At 42.2% G+C, this 21766-nt stretch overlaps 2 protein-coding genes across 2 annotated transcripts; one reads left to right on the plus strand and one right to left on the minus strand.

Moving 5' to 3' along the window:
* The first annotated feature begins 15 nt into the window (after positions 1 to 15).
* Positions 16 to 16846, plus strand: micall1a (MICAL-like 1a). The gene is made up of 16 exons (XM_071547410.1): positions 16 to 958; positions 4937 to 4985; positions 6571 to 6712; positions 7015 to 7115; positions 8586 to 8734; positions 9096 to 9709; positions 9798 to 9858; positions 10403 to 10830; positions 11324 to 11715; positions 11799 to 11933; positions 12316 to 12442; positions 12996 to 13086; positions 13451 to 13524; positions 14050 to 14164; positions 14276 to 14322; positions 14707 to 16846. Exons 1-16 carry the CDS (start codon positions 813 to 815, stop codon positions 14841 to 14843), a joined length of 2808 nt encoding a protein of 935 aa, XP_071403511.1. The 5' UTR covers positions 16 to 812; the 3' UTR covers positions 14844 to 16846.
* Positions 16847 to 16925: 79 nt separating this feature from the next.
* Positions 16926 to 19708, minus strand: cunh22orf23 (chromosome unknown C22orf23 homolog). Its single transcript, XM_071547432.1, has 7 exons — positions 19670 to 19708; positions 19346 to 19430; positions 18583 to 18645; positions 18290 to 18469; positions 17950 to 18087; positions 17523 to 17623; positions 16926 to 17052 (listed from the first exon to the last, which is right to left on the minus strand). Exons 2-7 carry the CDS (start codon positions 19428 to 19430, stop codon positions 16936 to 16938), a joined length of 684 nt encoding a protein of 227 aa, XP_071403533.1. The 5' UTR covers positions 19670 to 19708; the 3' UTR covers positions 16926 to 16935.
* Positions 19709 to 21766: the final 2058 nt, after the last annotated feature.

Raw genomic sequence — 21766 nt, forward strand, 5'->3', positions numbered from 1 at the left:
AGAGAGGAACAACAACGTGACATTGAGCAGGGCGGTGGGCAGGCTGCCAACGCGATGAGGATGGCTTGGCACAGGCACCCTGCTGCATTGATCAAAATTAAGTGTCCGTGATATACATTTATTACAGTGTAACTGGATGTATTGTCGCAAAACGTTGAGACTTTGAGAATAACGCGCGATGTACCGCACCTTTGTGTCCAGAAGAAAGGCAGAGAGAGATAATGGGACTGTCACTGCAGGAGACTGCACCAGCGAACAATAACTGTGTTGTGGTCCACCTCACAGTGAAGGAAACTGACAGTTTTTAAGCTTCGTCTGAAACCACATCGCTCGACGTTGAGAAAGTGAATCATCAGTGGCAGGACTCATCAACAAGACGCAAGCTTACAAGCTAGCTAGCTAAGTTGGCTACGTCGAGATTTCTGTTAAATAAACTTTGTTTGCAGGCTAACGTTATCAGCGTGGGTCATCAGATATAGTTTTAACTTTATGGTTCTGGTCAAAGTTCGTGTTTAGATGCAGTTATTACTGATGGAGTAACTCCGCTCTCCAGATAAGTGGAGAGCATAATGCATGTTGTAGTTGCAAAAGTTAGCTAACATCTAGCTTGCTAGTCACCATGCTAGCTTTTTTGGCGTGACTCACTGGCTGGAAATGAATGTATCGTAATTTCGGGTGTTGCCTGTGTCCTCTTCACTGAAACGCTGCTGATGAATCGTGTCGGACTGGAAGAAAGACTTTCTCCTGTCCCTTCTCACACGTGGAACAACAACACGTCGATTTGAGAATAATATTGGGATTTTTACAACAATATGATGGGCTCGTTGAAAGCTCTTCAGGAGTGGTGTCGGATACAATGCGAAGATTACAACGATGTGGAAATAAAGAACATGTCAACGTCTTTTCGAGACGGTTTGGCATTTTGCGCCATAATACACCGTTATAGACCAGACTTGATGTAAGTAATCTAATGTCCTAACATTGTTACTAACACGCTATTTGCAAGCAAGCTGCTTAATGTGTCATCTCTGTTAACGTTACACATGCAATCTTATATTTTGACAAAACTCAAGAGCTAGCTCAGTTTCACAAGACTGGGCGATAATTTTGTGGTGACATTTTAATTATAACCGCATTAAGATCCAAATCTAACTCTGCATTGATACACTGGTATGATATAAATTCAAGGATAAGATAAATGTTGCATAAACATGGCAGCTGTCCTCATGTAACGGGGACAGCTCCGTGAAGAGTGTTACAAAGTGACAGGCTGCTAACTTTTGGCTTTGAACTTGCATTCAGACTGGAATGATTACAGTAATCCAATCAGGACAGAAGAGCAGACCAAACAGTTATTCTGCAGCCGGGTCGTGAACTGATCCTGGCTCTACATTATACCATGAAACAGGGCTGTAATGGCTGGGATTACGTTGGCTCCTGTCAATTTATAGATATAGTTTATAGATTTTCTTCAAATCAATTTTAAATAGAAAGTTTCACAACTCAAAACACCGCATTAACACCACTGGATATGTAGAGAGGCTGTGCCTTTGTCATAATTTCTGTTAGTGGCCATTCTTGTTCTTCTTGATCTCTTTCACATTGTTCAGGTGCAGATTGAGATAACATTACTAAACACTCTAAAAAAAAGCTATCGCCACCAAAAAAAAGCTATCATCATCCTGTGCAAATAATGTTTCTGTGTGTATAGCCGTTAGTTATTAGCTCAGTTACACTTTTATGAACATTATATGAACATTGGAGGGTGAGAGGCCAGTGTGCTGTAATTAACTTAGGCTGACAAGCCATGCCTTGTCTATAATAACAACACACCCCTCCTGCAATGCACATACACGCACACAGCACAGAAACCAACAAAGGCTGTCTACCACAGTATCGACGTGATCACCATTACTAATTACAGCGATGCAAAATGAATTGCCCTTGTTTTGTCAGAGGACAAAAAGAGAAACTCACACATGACTCGTACAGCAGAAAGTGAGGACCACCAACCTTTGTGTTCCTTTGCTCAAACATATGAAGCAGTGTGTTTTTTGGTGAAGAGTAGCCTGTGTCTTTCAATACTCCTGGAGCACATCATATATCATCATACATTTGTAACCAGTATGTTTCTGTATCTGGAGTATAAACTTAAATGCCAATTTGCGGATGAAGTCAGGTGCTGCAGTGATGACCAGAAAAGTTGAATACATTGATTAGAAGTGGACGTTATTTGCAGTGTCACAGTGAACATACACTTTACAGCAACACTGACCTTCATGTGACTCATGTTGGAAATGCATGTCTGTGGGAGAACGCTGTGATCCTGTGCTGGATGATGTGGTTATGTGTAACTAAATGGGTAGAGCATGGCACTAATACTGTCAGGGTTTAGTGGTTTGATTCCCACTGGGACAGCCCATGTCGCTGCTAAATAACATGTTAAATTGTCTTCTTCCACCTTATCCTAGAAGAAAAAGCCTGGTGCAGGATTAATTTTAAATAAGTATCTTGGTCATGCCACCACCCCCCAGGTTGTCCAGACCAGGGTTGAATTATGAATGAAACATCATGAATCAAATAACAGACAATCATAATGTATGGTTTAAAATTACATGTTATGCATCAATTACCGCCTGAAAGGAACCCTTAACATTTTACAATAGTCAGTACTGATAATATATAACACTGTATGTAATCTCAGATACGCGGTAAGAAAAAACAAAATAACCATGGAATTTCACAGAATTTCAATGAATTCAATTCAACTTCTTGAAATTCCAGTTTAATTCTAATTCTGTTTCCTGTAGATTTTTTCAAATTCTGATTCCTCAGTTGAAATAGAATTGATGAGTTAATTCAGGAATTGACCCCAACCCAGGTCCAGATCTTTGTGAGTAAATTGGACTACACCTGGATGCTAGTAGAACAAACACCCACTGGACTAGTTACTGAAGGACAAGTCAGTGAAGTGGAACGTAGCCGCACACACACAGTACAGCGATGAAGTTGAAAGTGTGAGAGTGGACAAATCCTAAACACCCAGCCTTTGAGCCCTGTCTCTTCGATTTGTGTCCCAGCGTGCCTCCCTGTCCGGCCCTCTGTGTAGCTGCAGTGGCCCCGCCGAACTCACTCTGATCCAGACAGACAGTCCGTCAGGCTAATCTGCAGCTGAGACCTCCGCCTGTCACGCAGGATTTAGCTCTAATGTCTGTGCCAGGCCATTGTGGCGCTGCACTGCAGTGTGCAGCCACTGTATTCTCATTAAAACGCATCACATTAGTACAGAGGAGAGACTTTAGTACAGCAACTGGCCTCATCTGAATTTCCTCAACTGAAACCAACTGTCACTTAACCCAGGAGGGAGAGTAGATTATGATGAAGAGAAATCATCTCTGGCTTTACTTTTGTAGTCAAAATCTCATTAAAATATAAATAAAATTGTCTTATATGTAGTCATTCATGCGGTGTCACGCAGTTCACCTGATTTCAGTTTGATCTCCATTTGCCCCAGTGCAAACATTTGCAACCTCTACTATATCCTAATTTTATTTATTCTCTGTTCCCTTTCTCTCCTTATCTCTTCCTGAAATTCGTCTACATATTGCACACACGTTTTGTCTCACCTACTCGTCTACTAAAACTATTTTTACTATTCAGGTATTTATAGCTTTGCCTTTGACTTTGACTGTGACGATATCACTGAATCCCATTCCACCCTGAATTCACAGGCAAGCTAAAAACTTTCCATCCGACCACGCTGTGTAGACCCAATCAGACTTGGCAGCGATACCGGTCCGCACAGGTTCTGATCATGTGGAAGTTAAACACCGGTCACACACACAGACACACGTCGACGCACATCGTTCCTCAGCAAGTCCCCTTTCCCAAAATAAACCTGGGAGTGAGACTGTGTGAGTCACAGCGGATTAGGTTCGCAATTCGCGCACTCCACTCCATCATCTGTGTCACAGTCTTACCTGCCACTGTCAGTTCAGTGAGACTCGAAAACCTGGTAACCTTGGTAACAACAGTTTGGGGCGACATTTCTTAAGTTGTCACAGTTCCAACTTTGTCATCTAGTGTTTTGCCTGTGTTGGTGGTTCGGACACAGTGGATTTCAGCAGAGACACAGAGTTGTGACATGATCTTGATATTAGTGCTGCTGCTAAGTACGTTTGTGGCCATGGGAGCTAGATTAAGGAGAACAGAGGTCACTTTGTGTGGCTCTGACACGGCGCTCATTCAGCGGGGTTTTCCTCCTTGAGAGCTACACGTGGTCTCCACAAGCTTTCTCCATGGTTGTGGTGCGTTTTTTCCCCCCTCCGTTCTGTTGTCCAATATACACACAAACAACTCCACACATGTGCCCCACGTACCTCTACTCATTCACACAGCTACACCTTCATCCAAAAACAACTCTGAAATTTTCCAGTTTTACTGCAGGATGTTTACTGGTGGGAGCCTGGCTTTAGTTCCTTGCTCCAGGGATTTCAAAGCAGCTGCCTTGTAATTATCAGCCCATCACTCCTGTTTGGCTCAGCAGCTCCTGTCCTTTTATCCTAGCAGTTTTTCCCATCAGGCACTGTTTGCATGTGGTTTAGGACCATTGTCTGCTGTGGTGCTTAGGAAGCTAGGTCTAACCACTCACCATTTCTGTCTGTCATACTGTCAAGCCAATTATAGCTTTCTGATGGGTCATAAATGGAAAGAGGTCAGCAGGCTAAAAGCAGCAGTACTCTGTTTCAACATGGCTGTGACAGTTACTTCTTAGTGTTCTTCTACAAGAAAGTTGGCCAAAAAGGAGATACAACTCCATTGAGATGCAATTGTATCAGTTTATCTCTGTAGCGCATTGCCTGGCTACACATTGAACATATCGCACATTTTGTTTTGATTGTTAACATTCATTTTTCTGTCTGTTTTGTCACTCCAGAGACTTTGACTCGCTGTCCAAAGAGAATGTCTACGAGAACAACCGACTGGTGAGTCAATTTTACAACTTGATGTTTTGAGGTGTGAGCACTCCTGTGACCTCATGTGTCTGATTCTGTCATTAGGTGTGACGTTTTACAGTATTTTCCCCCCATTCTTCTAAGCCCGGGTGAGTTGGCTTGCCTGTGTAGCTTACTATTAGGCGTGACACTTAGCCTGAGGCATCGGATCTGTTTGTGCAATGTGTTTTGTTCAGCACTGAAATTATTAAGCATTATGACTGTCAGTAGTCGCATTGGGTGTGACAGCAGTGTGTCTGTCTGTTTCTGGGTGGAAAGCAGTATTACTTAATCCTACTGGAGCCTGACGTGGGATAAGAGGGAGAGAGAGGGAGGAAGCAAGAGCATATGGGGTCATAAAAAAGAAAACTCTTAAAATAAGCCAGGGGAGAGAGGATATTAAATACAAGAGTGCTGAATTTGCAGCTTCATGAAACCAGCAAAGAGACATTTTGATCGTGTTTCCTTGCTGGCTTATTCCACAATTTCTATATGGCAACAGATGACATTGAGAGATGAAATGGTCGTCTCCTCATAGTCTGAGCTTGGCTTCAGCAGCTCTATGCTACTGTTTACATTCTTTTCATCCAACAGCTTTCAGGGTAAAGTGGAGCAGCTGGTGGTAGCACCACAGACAGGCTCCCAGCTTTTTGGCTGCCATTCAGGTTTTTCTAAACAGAGCGAGTTATTCACTGTATCCAATAGGCCTAAGCCTGAATGGCTAATCCATGACTCGAAACATGTAGAGAGCATGCAAACTACTGCATTGAATTTTATCATTTAAGAGGTAGATTTCAGAGCGTAATCTAATCCTGATTTGGTCTATTTGGGAAGAGCCATTCTGTAAATTTATCGACATTTATTTGCAAACTTTTTAGACCGCAACACTCATCTGAACTGGTCTGCATTTTGACTAAAATAAGTTAACATGAAACTGACTGAAAATCTGAGCTATTTGCATCTCCACCAACGATAACAGAGTGGTTGTTTTGGCCATTACCATGGCAGATTGCAGTGAATAGCAAAAGGTCTGTATTAGCTGCAAATCAATAGTATGTCAAGAGTAGAGCATTCATTCTCAATTAGGTTTCGATGGAACGACTGTAGGAAGGCAATAAGAAGCAGTAACCATTCAGATGCAAATTAGTAGTTATTTGTGAGTAAAATGCTTTTTGATTAATGTGAATCTAGCTCCACCTAGTCTGGATTATTTCAGTGTTGTATGACTGCCAAGCGATATCCATGCTGTTACATAACCTAACCCGCTCTGAGTTTGTCTCATTTCCTCAGTGGAATTTTTCATTAGACTGATGGTTATCCTCAAAGGACCAAACATTTCATTATGAGCAAATGAGTGATGTTTTGGAAGCAAGGTTAGGGTATTACTTAGGCTATCAGGTATCAGCTGATGAGTGGGCTAGAGCACATTTGCATGTGTTTACATGCACACATACAACTAAGCCATTTATCTGTCTTCACATTGCTGTTTCTCATCTCCCTGCGTTCTCCCTCCTTTCTTTCACCCTCCCTACCTCACCCTCCCTCCCTCCTTTCCTTTTTCTTTGCTTCCTCATAGGCGTTTGAGGTGGCCGAGACGCAGCTGGGCATTCCTGCTCTGTTGGACCCAGAGGATATGGTGTCCATGAGAGTGCCTGACCGGCTCAGCATCATCACCTATGTCTCCCAGTATTACAACTTCTTCACCAACAAGTCTCAAGGTGGGTACACTACAGTCAGCGGGTTTTCAGATTTCAGTGGGAGCAGTGTAGCAGTTTGAAGACCATACAGATCGTACAGCCTTTCAAGGTTAATCTTGCTCGTAATCTGTGCCCTACACAAATCTTGTGAATGTTGATATCATACCAAATACTGACGTACAGTTCCAAGACTTTAAGCCATATACAAGAAAACATATTTTTTATTGACGTGTAGCCTCAGCCCTTCTTCAGTTGGAGTAACTTGAATAACTTGTGTAATGATGATTTAAATAATTCTGTTAACCAATTACTCTCTCCTGCAGCAAACCCCCCTTGCATGAAGAGGCCAAGTGCTGTCGGTCACAGTGAGCCGGCCCAGAAGAGGCCCGCTACCCCTTTGGAAGACAAAGAGGTAGATCCTGAGGTAAGAACAAGACTTGCTATCAGTAGAAGATATGGAGACATACAGGAATTACAGGGTGCATGTTCCAATCATGATATGAATCTCTACGCCCTGTTGGCCGCATTGGAAGCCAACAAACTACAACACTGAACACTGTTAGATCTGAATGATATAACTAACCACTCTAGTTGCTTGTTAACCAACAAGCTGTACTTTTCAGGTGAAGTTTTTAGAGTTTCTGTCATGTTGCTCTGGTCAGATTCTGATCTGTTAATTCTCAGATGTCTCAGATTTCCAAGACACAAAAGCTTTTCAGATTTGCATAGGTGTTGGCTGTTGCTTTGACACCTTAGTCTCTTGCACGGTTTCCCAATTGCAAACCCTAACCCTAACCCTGACTGACACACAGAGGGTATCAGCTATGTGGCTTTTATTGCAGAGAAGCAGTGTTAATGATGTTGCCTTTTTGTGTTGACTGAGGTGGATATGCACACTTAAACCTCATACATCCTATGTTGTTTTTATTGGGTAGTATTTTTGGTTTATATGAGATATTTATAATTTTTGCATGTGCTGATTGCGGGTATTGATTTACCAGATCTGTACACCACAAATCCCATCCTGCCATTTCAGTACAAGGTACAATACACATGTATGTATCTTGTAGTTATTGCATCCATGTGTGGGCTTTGTGCTGTACAGCAGAGGGAAGGCAAGGCAACAGAGGTAGAGTAAGTCTATAAAGATAGCCTTTGTATCCTGTCTCTCTTTTCTTTCGCATGCCTTCAACCTCTCTCCTTCATCCCCATACCCCCATATACTGGCACCCTCCTCCTCAACTCCCACCCCCTCTTCAGATGGAAATCCATTCCACTCCCTCCTCTTCCTGTTCTTCTTCCTCCTCACATCTGATTTCCCCTCCACTCTCTGGTCCTGAGACTAGGCAGTAGGATGGGGGTGGGGGGGTGGGCTAGGAGGTGAAAGCAAAGGTTAGGTCAGTCATATTTTATCTTTTAACTCTCTCTTGTACATAAAAAGACTAACAGTTGCTCTCGTACTTTCCTAACACTGTGTGCCAAGTTTGGGAATATTTTGCTGCTAACCCCTTTTTTACTCAACCCAACTAAACCTAAAATGCCTGCTAGAATGATTTCCAAAAAAATGCAGCTCCCAGAGTCACTAACCCTAGCTGTTTTGGATTTTTACTCGTGAAAACTTTGAATCAAGACATATCAATTTTTGTATCAATCAAATTAACTGGTTTTTAACTGGAAAAGAAATGCAGTAGTGAACTACATGAATCGACGACCAGTAGATGATGCAGTGAGTAGATGTAGCTCTTAGGTAGCTGAGCAGAATGAAGAATCCACATCCTCGAATCCTGACTCCGTGTTTGATCTCCCCCTCCCCCATTCCTCTCCATCTCCCCCCTTCCCCGACGTCTCCTCCCTGTCCCCTCCCTGTGAACGACGTCCCGGCCGCTTGCGCTAGCTGAAGCAGCCCGCTCAGACAGGTGTGGAGACGAGTGCGGCGGTCAAGCGCAGCACCCTCAGCAGCACCTGCGCCGTGTGCCAGAAACACGTCCACCTGGTGCAGAGGTTTCTGGTGGACGGCAAGCTCTACCATCGCAGCTGCTTCAGGTGAACGCTGCAGCTACAGCTAACGACGTGGCTAAGCTGTGCTGTGTAGACAGATTTCTAACAATGTCTTATATTGTTTTGAGTTTCTTCCACTCTATAGTTAAGCATGCTACAGTAGAAATGTCCGCATGAGAGCAGAAAGAAACAGATGAAAGTCTAGACTTTTTACATGTCAAGTAATACCAGCTCACTGTGTTTAGTATTTTCTTTTAGACTTGTGCTCGTCTGACAATGCTCTTGATTAGCTTTATATCCGAATGCCCATTTCCAGCCTTTTATATTGTCTAAAGAGTCCTTCTCTAAGGTCTTCTGGTTCTGATTCATTGAAGATCCTCTTACTGTCTTATTCTTGTTCTCTCAGGTGCTCAGAGTGTTGCAGCACTCTGCTTCCTGGATCCTACAAACTAGGAAACGACTCTGGGGGGTTGATCTGCACACATCACTTCAACAGGCCTGCTTTGGTCAATCAGAATGGCCGGCCAGATCTAAGTGAGAGACCCACAGGAGTTCAGTCTGCCAGGATTGGTCACACCGCACCACATCAAACCCCGCCCTCTGACAGGGACCAGGCAGAGACTCCGCCCCCAGCGAGCGCCACAGTTGATCTCAACATGCCTACCAATGACTCTGACACTACCACTCCTGGTACAACAAATGAGACAGACTCTTTGGAAAAAGAAAAAGAGAAGGATGGCAGCAGAGAGATGGAGGAGAAACCACCTCCCTCTCCTCCTCCCAACCCTTTTGATGAGAGTGATGAAGAGGAGGATGAGGGAGTGAAGGAGGAAGAGACTCACACACCAGCCAAAGATACGGCTAATGGGGACCTCCCTGCCACACCTGTCAGTCATCTGGAAGGTACCGGTCGGCCGGTACCAGTGCCGGCGCCCCGTCGGGCTCCTGACCCCACCCCTCCCCCTCGCCCCGCCCCTAGGGTCCGGCCCCCCCGCGTGTCAGACAGCCATGCAGTCAACGGTGAGTGCTGAATGCAAAACATGAATGACAATAAAGATGAAAATACCGTTTATTGATATTCATCCTCACATTTTACTTGGAATCCCAGGTGAACATCGGAAGCCTCTGCTCCCTCCCAAACCGCGGGAAAGATCCCACTCTCCTGGAAGGTACCAGAATTTCTGTTAAATGCCTCTTTTCCTGCCTATACCAACCATTTCATCCACCTTAATCATATTGTTATAGTCTTTCTGTCTGAATTCTGAATTATGTGTTGTTCCAGCATGGGGATGGGACAATATGCTTATCTTATGATACAACAAAGACAACAAAGTATGACTGTGCAGAATTACGTTTATTTTTTGAGCCTCAAATCTTTCTAGCATTGGCTTGCTAGAATGTAAACAACAATTTTAGAAATGTCATTACAAAGTGCAAATATAATTTGGATGGAGCACTTGTGAAACTGTGATGGTCAAGCCGGCTCATTTGTGATTACTACAGCAGAATAAAATGTAGCTAATATCACGATTCATTTTTCTACCCCACGATGTGTATATGTGTCACATTTTTGTATTGCGATATATTGAATTTTGATATATCCTCCCATCCCCAGTGCTCGGTTTGTTTGGCACTCCATGCCTCCATTTTGGCTGTATTGTGTTGTCTCCCCCTCTGTGACCCCCCGACCCTTCTGTGTGTCTCGCTGTCCAGCCTGTCCAGTGGCACACATAAACCCAAAGACCCGCCTTGGCTCGCCCTGGTCCAATCAGAACCCAAGAAGAAGCCAGCCCCTCCCCCTCCCCCTGCCGGACTGGCAACACCTCCCAACACAGGCTCTCTGTCCTCTCTCAAAGGGGAGGGCTCCAGACCCAGCACGCCCCCTCCGCCCGCCAACCCGTTCGAGGATGATGATGATGACGATAACGCGGTGGAGGAAGAGGAGGGGGCAGGAGGGAGTGAGATTCCTCCCGTAGTGGCGGCTAGTCATCCGTGGTACAGCATCACACGGGTGGCTGAGGCGACGGCTGCAGACACCCCCCCTAGTGGAGGTAGCTCCTCCCGCTCTGCCAGCCCCGGCAGCGCCAGGAGCAAGAAACGGCCTGCGCCCCGCGTCCCGCGCCCACCCAGCTCTAATCAAGGTCAGTGACCAACCAATGTCCAAATCTGATCTAAATCTACAGTTTTTTAAAACCAGATTTCCACCATCATATGTTAAAGACCCCATGAAACGGCATCTTTACGTCCTCGATTTTATGTAGTTTCATTTCATGGGGACTATAACGTTGGTGTCACCTGGAGGTTTTAGATATTAGGGCGACCAAAGAGACCGTAACAATTACTACAATTCAAATCAATCAAATGACTGAGGGAGAGAGGCAGATTGTACTTTATAAATTATTCGTTAAATGTTTTCTTCAGGAAAATATCTAGGGGTATACCTCATGTTTGTGTGTTTGTTTGTTTGTTTGTTGTTCCAAAGTAACCATCCACTGAGATGCACCTTTGGATGTTGTTAACTGTTTTCTGTCCTTTTCTTTCCATCCTACATTCAACCCAACTTCTTCAATTTCTGTTTCATTTCTGCCCTCTTTACTTTCTATTGGTTTTTACTTACCCTTCTCTCCTCTTCAGTTCTCCCTCACTCTCAGCCTTCCTCTTGCTCTCCCTCTCCAGCCCTCAGCATGGAGAGTCTTTCCTCTGGCTCAGACCACAGCTCCTCCCAGCCGCCCTTGCATGGCAGCACTAACCTCACCCCGGAGCACCCCTTCACCAAAAGCGTCTCAGAGCCCTCCATCAGCGGGCCGTGCGATTCTACCCCCTCCGCTTCCTCCTCCTCAGCCGAGCGTCTGCCTCATCTCTCCGCAAGCCCTTCCCCTACTCCCATGCCGTCCAACATCAGCTCGGCCCCAGCCACGCCGCAGACCAGCCGGAGCTCGGGGACCAAAGGGGCCGTAGCTCCTCCGCCACGACCCCTGACGACCCCCAGCCCACTGGCCTCAGGAGCCCCCCCTTCATTCAACAAGGTATTAACGACCACCTCAAGATGGAGAAATAGTTATTACGTGTCGTACATTGTATTCAATCTCTGATTCTTTTTTCTTTTTAGCGGATCTGTAAGGAGAACCCATTCAACAGGAAAGCCTCTCCCTCTCCTGCTAAATCCAAAGCCAAACCGCCACACGGCGCCCGCCCTGCCAGACCCCCGGCCCCGGGCCACGGCTTCCCACTTATCAAACGCAAGGTAATACTTGAGCTAATCACTCAGATACCAAGACTAAAGACAGGGCATATGTTTCACAAAGAGAGTGGGCAGCAGTTACCTTTGGGACATTTGATTAAAAAGTCCTTGAACAGTGGTTGTGCAGTTCAAACTATGTAAAGCCACCAGTGAATATGTATGATATTTCCATCTATGATAGATATACATGAGGCTATTAGAGCCCTTTTGGTAACAAAAATTAGGTTTTCACAAGAACTCGCACAATTAAATACTAGTGGAGCAAGTGAATGGACTGCACTGTATGTTATATATAGCCATACATGGATGGATTGTATTGTTCTTGTTACATTTCCTCTGGATGTGTGTAAATGACACTATATCCACTGTGCGTCTGTCCGTCCAGGTGCAGTCAGATCAGTACATCCCAGTGGAGGACATCCATGGGGAGATGGGCCAGCTGGAGAAGCAGCTGGACGAGCTGGAGCAGAGAGGAGTGGAGCTGGAGAGGAAGCTCAGAGACAACCCTAATGGTATCACATCATAGTGCTTTTAATGGGGTTTCTTGTATTTGGGTTAAGTTACTGGCATTCACCATGTGTCTTAGTGTTGGATTGCTGATTTCTGATTAGCTGTATTTTCATATCATAATGCATAATGTGATCCAAAGGAACCTAGTCGCTCAGATCAGTATTCTTATGTTGAGATGCTTGGTAATTATGGGACCTAAATCTATTATTTCTATTTCCACAGGCCAGTATTGTACTTTTTTCCATTTTAATTAATTAAATCCACTTTCATAATTGTAAAGATGTGAATTTATCCCCACTTACAGTACATACAAGTTTGTTTCATTATATTGAAAAATTTACAATAAATATATGATTAAATTAAACTGTATAATTCAGTTTAGCTTTAATGGTAACAACATTTAAACAAATTATGGTGTTGAGAAGTAATATGCCTCAAGTAAGAAAACTAAACAGCTTGACATCGTCCGGACGAACAATGGAAAAAATATATTAAATATACAGAAAAATAAACTGAGGATGTCCTCTCACTCCCATTCCTCTGCTGTGTTTTCAGACGAGGAAGAGGAGCACCTGTTAGTGGACTGGTTCACTCTCATCCATGAGAAACACCTTCTAGTCAGACGGGAGGCTGAGCTGGTCTACACGTGAGTATCACACTGGATGAAAACTGTGTTTGTATGTGGTTGTATGTGCATATGTACACAAATACGTTAAAGCTGCATTGGGCAATTTCACACATTGGGGGCACCAAGTGGCAGCAAGAGGTAACTGTTTGAATTATGAGACTTAAATATCAAAAGCCATAAATGCCCTGTTTGCCCAGAATGTGGGCAAATAGGGCAAATCTATGGCATCTTATTTAGGGCGGATGGGACATTTGGCTCTGTTGCTGCCCCACTTTGTGATTCAGACTGATAAACATATTGCTGAGTGCTGGTTTAAGTGGTGAATAGGAGGTTGCTGGTTTGTAATGTACTATATGTGCTTACTGCTTGTACCTTACTGCAGAGACAAGCAGCAGAACCTGGAGGAGAGGCAAGCTGATGTGGAGTATGAGCTGAGGTGTCTGCTCAACAAGCCAGGTGTGTTTGAGGCCGCATCCTGTTTGGAGAAACTTTAATCAGATTCATTGCCTGTATATGTATGTGTGTGTGTATAATGCTTGTCCCCATGTTATGAGGCATCAATAGTTAACCTGTAGCATCAACAAACAGACAAACAGAACATCAACAAAACTATTTCATTATTTAAAGAAATTATTTAACATCAACAGTTCCATACTACATCTGTCCAATGAAACATACTCACCTTCAGATTTTTTGCTTCATTCAATTCTATAACATCATTATTATTTTGTTATTAACAGGAACGAAATCTCCCAAATAGTCAATACATAACCAAGAACTGCAGGGTTTGGTGTGAGCTCTTAAATCTTGAATAATGAAAAAGCATGCAGTTAATTCCCCTTAATTACACCTCTATACATTAGCTAACTTTCTTTCTTTGTTTCTTGGTCTTTTCTTTCTTTTTTCTGTATGTTTCTGTATGTTTTTTTTTTTTGTTTTTTTTTCTCTCTTTCTTTCTGACTTTCTTTCCCCACTGCTCAGACAAAGAGTGGAGTGAGGAAGACAAGAATCGGGAGCAGGAGCTGATGGCTGAGCTGGTTACCATCATTGAACAGCGCAACCAAATCATAAACACCATGGACCAGGACAGGCAGAGGTAATCAATAATCGGTACTTACTGTGCCTCTAGAGTCTCTCATACACTGCAAGCAGCTCAGACTGTAGCGATGGATAGGTGATACTTAATCTAACTTCCATTCTGTCACAGGGAAGAAGAGGAGGATAAACTCATGGCGGCCATGCTGAAGAAAAAAGGTAGGATGATATTGCAGTGGTTTCTCTCAGTGTAAGACGCTCTAGATAAACAAATCCATGAAACGCATAAAATGTAAATGGAAGTCATTAGGTTTTCAAAAAGCATCATTACACTAAAGTCTAAAATCTAGACTAAACTGTTTTAACATGACACATAAGCCTAACGCTTGATGATAAACTAATGAAGTAATGATGTAAATCGTAAAACGTAGCATGTTTGTCTGTGATATCTTCCTTCCAGAAACTGCCTTCCTCATATTCATCTTCCTCATATCTCCCTCAATTTTCTTCTCTCTCCGTGCTTCCTCTCTTTAATTCTCCAGTTTTAGATCCTATGCTCATCATTAACATCATTCTCTTCTTCTCTGTTGTCGTCCTCACCAGACTTCCACAAGGATCCGGACGGCGAGCAGCAGCAGAAGAAGAAAGGGGCAAAGTTCAAACCCATGAAGGTGCTCAAGCGGCTGAGCCATAAAGCAGAACCAGGCAAGAGCCAGAGCCCCCGCAAGGAGAAGAGCTGAACAACGGAGGAGCGATGGGAATGGATTGAGGGAATGATGAAAGAGGAACGCCATCCCCTGCAAGAGGATGTGAGACTATTTTAACAAGACTGAGGAAACACAAAAAAAAAAAGCATGGGAGAAAAGAAATATTTCAGGTCAAGAAGATAAGACTAAGCCTAACTACTATATCAAAGACTTAAAAGTGCGCAACCCAAAATCCACCTCCTGCTCATGTCTTACCTGATGCTTCTCCAAAAAAACAGTCTCTCCAATGACTTAATGTTTTCAGTTGCCTTTCGCGTGTTGAAAGAGATGGGATAAAAACTCAAGTGCTTTAAGAGCCAACTCGTTCGTAAGCTCTAAGAGCTTTCGAGCGAGCGAATTGATTTGTTGATATGTACCTGCTTTACTGTCCCTTTTTAATCGTAGGCTGTGTTGCACAGTGAGTCTGCCCTACAGGCCTTTTAATCAGAGTTTAGCAAAGGTGGGAATACAAACAGGACTATCAGCGAAGGGGGTCAGTTCATAATCAATTAAGGAAGGGGATTCTTACTTAAGTTCAGCTGAATTGGAAGTAGGTTCATCCTTACCCTGATATCCTGATATGAGTTTTTATGATGTATTACTCTGATCTCCTACGCTGCTCGATAAGAGTGTTTGTGATGGTTGTATTGACTGGTCAGTAGATGGAAATGTGAGAAGGTTTTATTATGTCATATCTGGTTTGAATCTGTGGTACTATACTGGCGAATTTGAGTAAAATGGTTTTGAAATAAACTATTTGGTATAAAAATTGTAACCCTTTACCCTTGAAATGACCGATCGACAACAGGGACCTAAGCACTGCTAGCTGCTACATTACTGTTGTTTGTAGTTCCCTTGTTTTTAGTTTTCTTTGGTGATTAGACAGAGGTCCTACCATGGTATCCCAAGTCATATATATATATATAAAAGCATATAGTATGTAAAAGCATATCATCAAAAATAGATTAAAAGATAGAAGCATTGATTTTTTTGGATGGATGTGACTGGAAAGAAAGTTGGAGAAATGTTTTGAATGTAAGTCCTTGATATAGGCTAGAAACTGTGTGGTCTAGAAAAGAGCATCAATGAAAGTATTAATCTATAGATGTCTGTTAGACTACAAATTAGATATAACAAAGATCTAAGGATTTAATATTAGAAGTTACACAATAAGCAATACGCAATAAGGAGTACTTGGAAAAAGTGGATATATTTTAACAACAGTAGCAGAATACCAGTTTTTAACAGTTTTAACCGTTGGGGGAAACCTGAATATGCAATCGTTTAATTTATATTTTACTATGCCTTTCTGTGTGTTTCTCTAATATCGATGTTTTGCCTTAAAAATGTGTAGAATCGACCTGTTGATACTGTCGGAGCTGTAAGAGTGCCATTTATTTAAATGCATTTGTGGACGCGCTTCATTTGTTCATTTCAAGTTAATGTAAATGTCGATATTGTTTTCCTCATATGTAACTGACATTTAGGTTGTCTATATGTGCATATGGCTAATTTGTCCTCCATTTTAAATGGTAATTTCTGTTGTGTGTGTGTGTGTCTGTGTTTCTCCTCTCTGTGCCTGTCTTCCTGTCCGGCTGAAACCAAGGGCTTCTGTAGCGCTACGTTTTTGTCAGCTGTACATTCTGTCCTTAACCGACAACAGCAGGATTGCATAAAATACTGATAATGGAGGCAGAGGAATAAAGTAAATTAATGCAAGTAGTGAAAGTCTGTTGCTTTTACATTTAATGCTTCATTACAGTATCTTTCACAGCCTGATAAAATGGTTTGTCTTCATTGGTGTACTGTCACAGTTATTATAAGCTGTGTTCTGTTATTGCACAGTATAGTGTCTGCTTTATAACTGCTGATAGGCAGACACCATCCCCTCTGTATACATCACCATCACACTCATGTCACACTTAAACTGGTCCCTTCATAATGTCAATGAGTCTTAAGGAAGAGACATCCCAGTGTGTGTTGAACGGTTTTGTAAGTATATTTCTTGACCTAATTTGAGTTTGAATACAACAAAAACATGTAGAGAATGAACAACAATGTGCTGTGTCCAGATGCTGGCAGTCAGTCAGTCTCTTGCTCCTGTCTCTTCTGAGTCTGTGTTCTCCTTTTTCCTCTCACACATCACCGCTGCCTTCATCTTGGCGCTGCGGGCCTTGTCTATCACCTCTAGCTCCCGGATTTTCTGGATAGGATTCGAGGAAACGCAGCAGACAGATAAGTGTGAAATGTGTTTTGAGAGAGAAAAAAAAAAATCAGTTGTCTTCAATCCATGAATCTTCACAGAAGTTGAAACTCAATGCCGGAATGTAGAGCGACACTAATGCCGTTTTTAAGAATCATTAAGTGGCAGTAAGAGAAAGCTCACAGGTTCGATCCCCACAACATCTAATGTTTCTTTCTGCTCTCTCATTATGAGATGCTGTGGATAAGAGCATCATCTTCAACTCCTAAAATGGAAATCTAATAATTATGCAAGACACAGGCGGGTTTTCCAGGAGCATCACTGCACTAAGGTCATTTCTGCTTCATCACAAGTCAGTGGTAAATCAATAGAGTAAAGATGCCTGTGCTGATAAAATGCTTTTGCAAAACCCAGTCCAGTATAATACAGAATACATGTGGTGTGAGCTGACATGTAAGCAGCATATTCACCTGTGATATCTCCGTGTTGATGAGGTTGTGGTAGTGCTTCCCCTGGCCCAGAGCGGTCATATCTGCCAGAAACTGCCTCCTCTCTTCTATCTCGTCCAGAACTACGGAAGAAGCGAAAACAGATTCATATTAAGTTAGAGTTACACAGAGTACAATTTAAGTTAGGTTTTAAGTGAAACCAGCTCAGTTATTGTAAAATGAATGGAAACGGGCTACCAGAATGAATTTGAAGATTGAAGATGAAAATTTTCCCGAATCTTTTTTTGCTGTCTTAAGAGACAAAACACATTAATTCAAATTTGGTGTGTGTCTCTCTAGGTTGCAATGGAAACATTTGCTCTGTGTTATAGTTAAGCAGCCTGCAGTGTGTGTGGGAGGACAACAGTTAACTCCTCCACATCATCTATTTCTCTGCGGTCGGCCTCACCTTCCTGGAACCGGTCCCTCTCCTCCACTGCTCCTGGGCTCTGGTCTGCAGGAACATTTTGAAAAGATTTGGCGTTGGGCTCCTCTTGTCCCGTTGCCAAAATATTCTGTAGCCTCCTCTTCTCCTTCTCCAAGTCTCCTATGGGGGAGGGAGTGAAACAAAGAGGGGAAATGAGGGACAAGGAAGAAATATAGATGCAAAATTAAGCAAAAAAAACATAGAATACTGTGCAAATTTACCCAAAATGATGAATGACATTACAGTTGTTTCCATGGTGGTATATGCTGCTGTAGTAGCATGTCAAACACATTTAAAGGTTTCATTGAGTTGAGGAACATACGTGTAGGACAGGGGCGGAACTTTTCTCTGGTGTAGCTGTTTCCAGAACGACAAGATTCGGCGCTGCGCCTCTGAGGCTTGGCTAACAGGCGGCTGGGACCAGGTTTGATGGGTTTTGGTTTGGGCTGAGGGGGAGGAGCCGAGGATGTGGGGTTACAGGTCAGAGGCAGAGCTGCTCCCTCTGTGGTGCAGGTGGGGGGACAAGTCCATGTTAGCAAAAAAAGATGTAGGGTTATTATTTCAAGTGAATATTAATGACTGGTTAGTGACAGTCCCCAAAGCCCCAAAACTCACTCTTCAGGCATTCGTTGATCTGTCTTTGCTGGAAGTTGGTGAGCCTCGACTCTTGCATCATTACTGAGCACAAAGAGAGAGAATTGTTTAAAATACATAACCTACCAGTGGTGGAAACATTATGTCCTACTCAAGTATAAGTACTGTTACTTTGCTGATATTTTACTGAAGTATGGCTATACTGGTATAAAAAGTAGCTGATTTAAAATGTACTCAGAGAAAAAGTTGCTGAGTTACTTTTTCGAAAAGAGAACGCTATTGGATGTGATCTGTCCTAAGCAACTCTAAAAGATGAGAGGACAGAGTTCAACCTTGATTCCTTTAATTTGAAAATTTGGAAATTACAAAATAAAATGCACAAAGTAAAGCCAAATTACTCTTCTCTTCTTTGCTGGCTGTTTTTTTTTCCTCACTGTGAATGTGTGTCAATGTATAATAGTCCAGTTTCTGTTGCTTATGGAGAGCCACAAAATCACATCCATTACAGCAATACTTCAGTAAAAATGTACTTAAGTAAAAGTAAAAATACTGACTTTAAAAAATACTCAGAGAACAGTAGAAGTACACAAATAAGTACACAAAAAAGCTACTCAATTACAGTAACTTGAGAAAATGTATTTAGTTACTTCCATCCTTGCAAACTACATACTAACAAATACAAATACAAATACACACACATACACTCACACTCACACACAGCTGTACTATGTGTGTTATTTACATCTAACCATCCACAGCATATTATAAACAAGTATAATCTCACATTTAAGCATATCCTGAGTCTCCTTGCTGTACTGGGAGGCTCTGGGGCAATTCCACATCCCTCTACCGGCTGAAGAGGTCTCCATCTGCAACCCAGCAGAAACAGAAATATACATTACATACCCACATTATTTCCAAGCCCTGTGCACAATAAACAGACTGCAATGCCAGTTAGAAGACGCGCTTTAACATGAAGAAGGCTTAGCTGGCTCAGTGTCAGAAGTTAACTTAGAGTCGACTCTAGGCGACAGAAATTAAAAAGAAACCTACACTTTGATGCAAAATAGTTCCTTTTTATTGATAAATCCTCCGTAAACATACTTACTTTCAGTTCATAAATATCAGGCACAGCGGCAGTGTCTTCTCTCCAGCGCAACACTGTCGGTTGCTATAGCAACCACGTAGCCATGGCTACGTTCTACGGCAGCTAAACATTTTTTTTTATTGTTCTTGACTTAAAACAGTAAGTTTTCACAGTTTTCTAGATTGTAGACCACCAAACTGAAACACACAATAAAAATATAATTGGCTGTGCATGTTCATTTTTCACATTTCTTTTGAGCGACATTTGACCACTAGATGGAGGCAAAGAAGTTGACAGACTGTTTTCTCAAAAATGTTTGTAAAAGACTTGAGTTTATAGTTCATTCAGTTATTATTGATCATTTCCACACACTAAAACATTTTATTGATCATCAACCTTAAGAAAAAGCCCTCTAACCTATCCAGTAATACATTTTAGAACGATGTTATTCACAACAAAGCTCTAAACTAGATATAATATCCTATAGAAATGTTATAGGACCATACCAGATGAGCTAAAAAAAAATGAAATAAAAGAAAAAATACCAGTCTGATAAGGTCACTATTAAGCACCAACTATACTACTATATTCTACTTCTCTTTGCCTTATCCTTTCACTATTTGCAGCTACAAAGGTCTAATTTCCCAACAGGGATCATCCACATCTCATCTCATCTCATTAAGTGACTAATGATAGAATAATGAATAATAAGTGAAAACAGAAACAGGAAATTAGCACGTATGGGGCAAAGTAATCTAAATCCTTCATATTAATGGGAAAATTATACTTGTGGAAGGGTGGAAGGAACTACATTTACTCACTTCACTAATTGAGTAGCTTTTTTGTGTACTTCTACAGCTTCTACAGCTACATCTTAAATCAAATCCATTTGTGTCTTTCGACAATCATCAGAAACTGGACAGACTTAAAATGGCCAAATTGTGGAGCCATTCAGAAAGAGTCAGCAAAGAAGAGAGGAGTAATCTGTTTGTGCACTTTCTTTTGTAATTTCCAATTTTTCCAATTAAAAGAATCGAGTTTGAACTATGTCGCTCATCCTTTTAGAATTGCATGGGAAAGGTCACATCTAATTGCAGTTTAAATGAGCTACGTTTTACTATGCTTTTAGGAAGTAGATGTTTACACCATTACTTTTGCATCCACTTAAGCTAATTAAAATATCAGCAAACTAACAGTAGCCTACTTCTACTTGAGTTGGACATTCTACTACTCTTTCCACCACTGCTTACAAATACACTGCAGATGAACTCATATTAAAGCTGTTTTGTGAGCCTTCAGTCTGTGTGTAGGATGTCTTGTGTAGTCGTCACCCAGACAGAGAGAGAGGGAGAGAGAGAGAGAGTCTTTATCAGTGGAGGGTAGATCAGGGATCAGCAGCAGTCACAGCTCCATTATCTGTGGGAAGACAGCGGCCTGCCTCGGCCCCATGTCAACAGATAAACACGGGCCAGAAAATAATCACCTTTCACACACAGGGCTTCTCAGAAGTCAGAGCCGCGTGTCCGCCAGGAAAGACACAGACCGGACCTCTGTGTGTGTGTGTGTGTGTGTGTGTGTGTGTGTGTGTGTGTGTGTGTGTGAGTGTGTGTGTGTTAGGAATATTGGCAGTAATAGCTCATCAAAGGGGATGGGGAGTTCTTTTTGCAGTTAAAACCTGAATGAAATGTTTCTCATATCTTTGTTTGTGTTTGTGTGTGTGTGTGTGTGTGTGTGTGTATGTGTGTGTGTGTGTGTGTGTGTGTGTGTGTGTGTGTGTGTGTGTGTGTGTTAGTAATATTAGCAGTGGGGATGGGGAGTTCTTTTTGCAGAGTTAATACCTGAATTAAGTCTGTTTACTTATTTACAATTATTTGTTTGTTTGTTTGTCTATACCACTATATAATTCATGATGACTGGATGTATATAAATATTCACTGTAATAAAATATCTGTTCAGATATCTGTGTAATGGCATATTATGTTTATTAGAACATGTTTTCATATTCCACTTTTACATAAAATGTACACAGGTTCCACTGTGCACTCACCCACTATCTAATAAAGCATGCTTTGGGCTTTATTAGATAGTGGCCAATCATCCGACAGCCAATGACTTGTT

The sequence above is a fragment of the Centroberyx affinis genome, unplaced genomic scaffold (assembly GCF_046629955.1).
Source record: "Centroberyx affinis isolate AG114_WGS23_722 - 3 ecotype Tasmania unplaced genomic scaffold, CSIRO-AGI_Caff_v1 ptg005908l_1, whole genome shotgun sequence".
Lineage (NCBI taxonomy): Eukaryota > Metazoa > Chordata > Actinopteri > Beryciformes > Berycidae > Centroberyx > Centroberyx affinis.

What these genes read in the sequence shown, in the direction of transcription:
- micall1a (XM_071547410.1), top strand. Translation starts at nt 813, where the DNA reads ATGATGGGCTCGTTGAAAGCTCTTCAGGAGTGGTGTCGGATACAATGC. An exon ending in CTTCACCAACAAGTCTCAAG is followed by an intron (nt 6,713 to 7,014) that starts GTGGGTACACTA and finishes TCTCTCCTGCAG; the next exon opens with CAAACCCCCCTTGCATGAAG. An exon ending in ACAAAGAGGTAGATCCTGAG is followed by an intron (nt 7,116 to 8,585) that starts GTAAGAACAAGA and finishes CGCTTGCGCTAG; the next exon opens with CTGAAGCAGCCCGCTCAGAC.
- cunh22orf23 (XM_071547432.1), bottom strand. Translation starts at nt 19,430, where the DNA reads ATGGAGACCTCTTCAGCCGGTAGAGGGATGTGGAATTGCCCCAGAGCC. An exon ending in GATCAACGAATGCCTGAAGA is followed by an intron (nt 18,470 to 18,582) that starts GTGAGTTTTGGG and finishes CCTGCACCACAG; the next exon opens with AGGGAGCAGCTCTGCCTCTG. An exon ending in GAGGGACCGGTTCCAGGAAG is followed by an intron (nt 17,624 to 17,949) that starts GTGAGGCCGACC and finishes CTTCTTCCGTAG; the next exon opens with TTCTGGACGAGATAGAAGAG.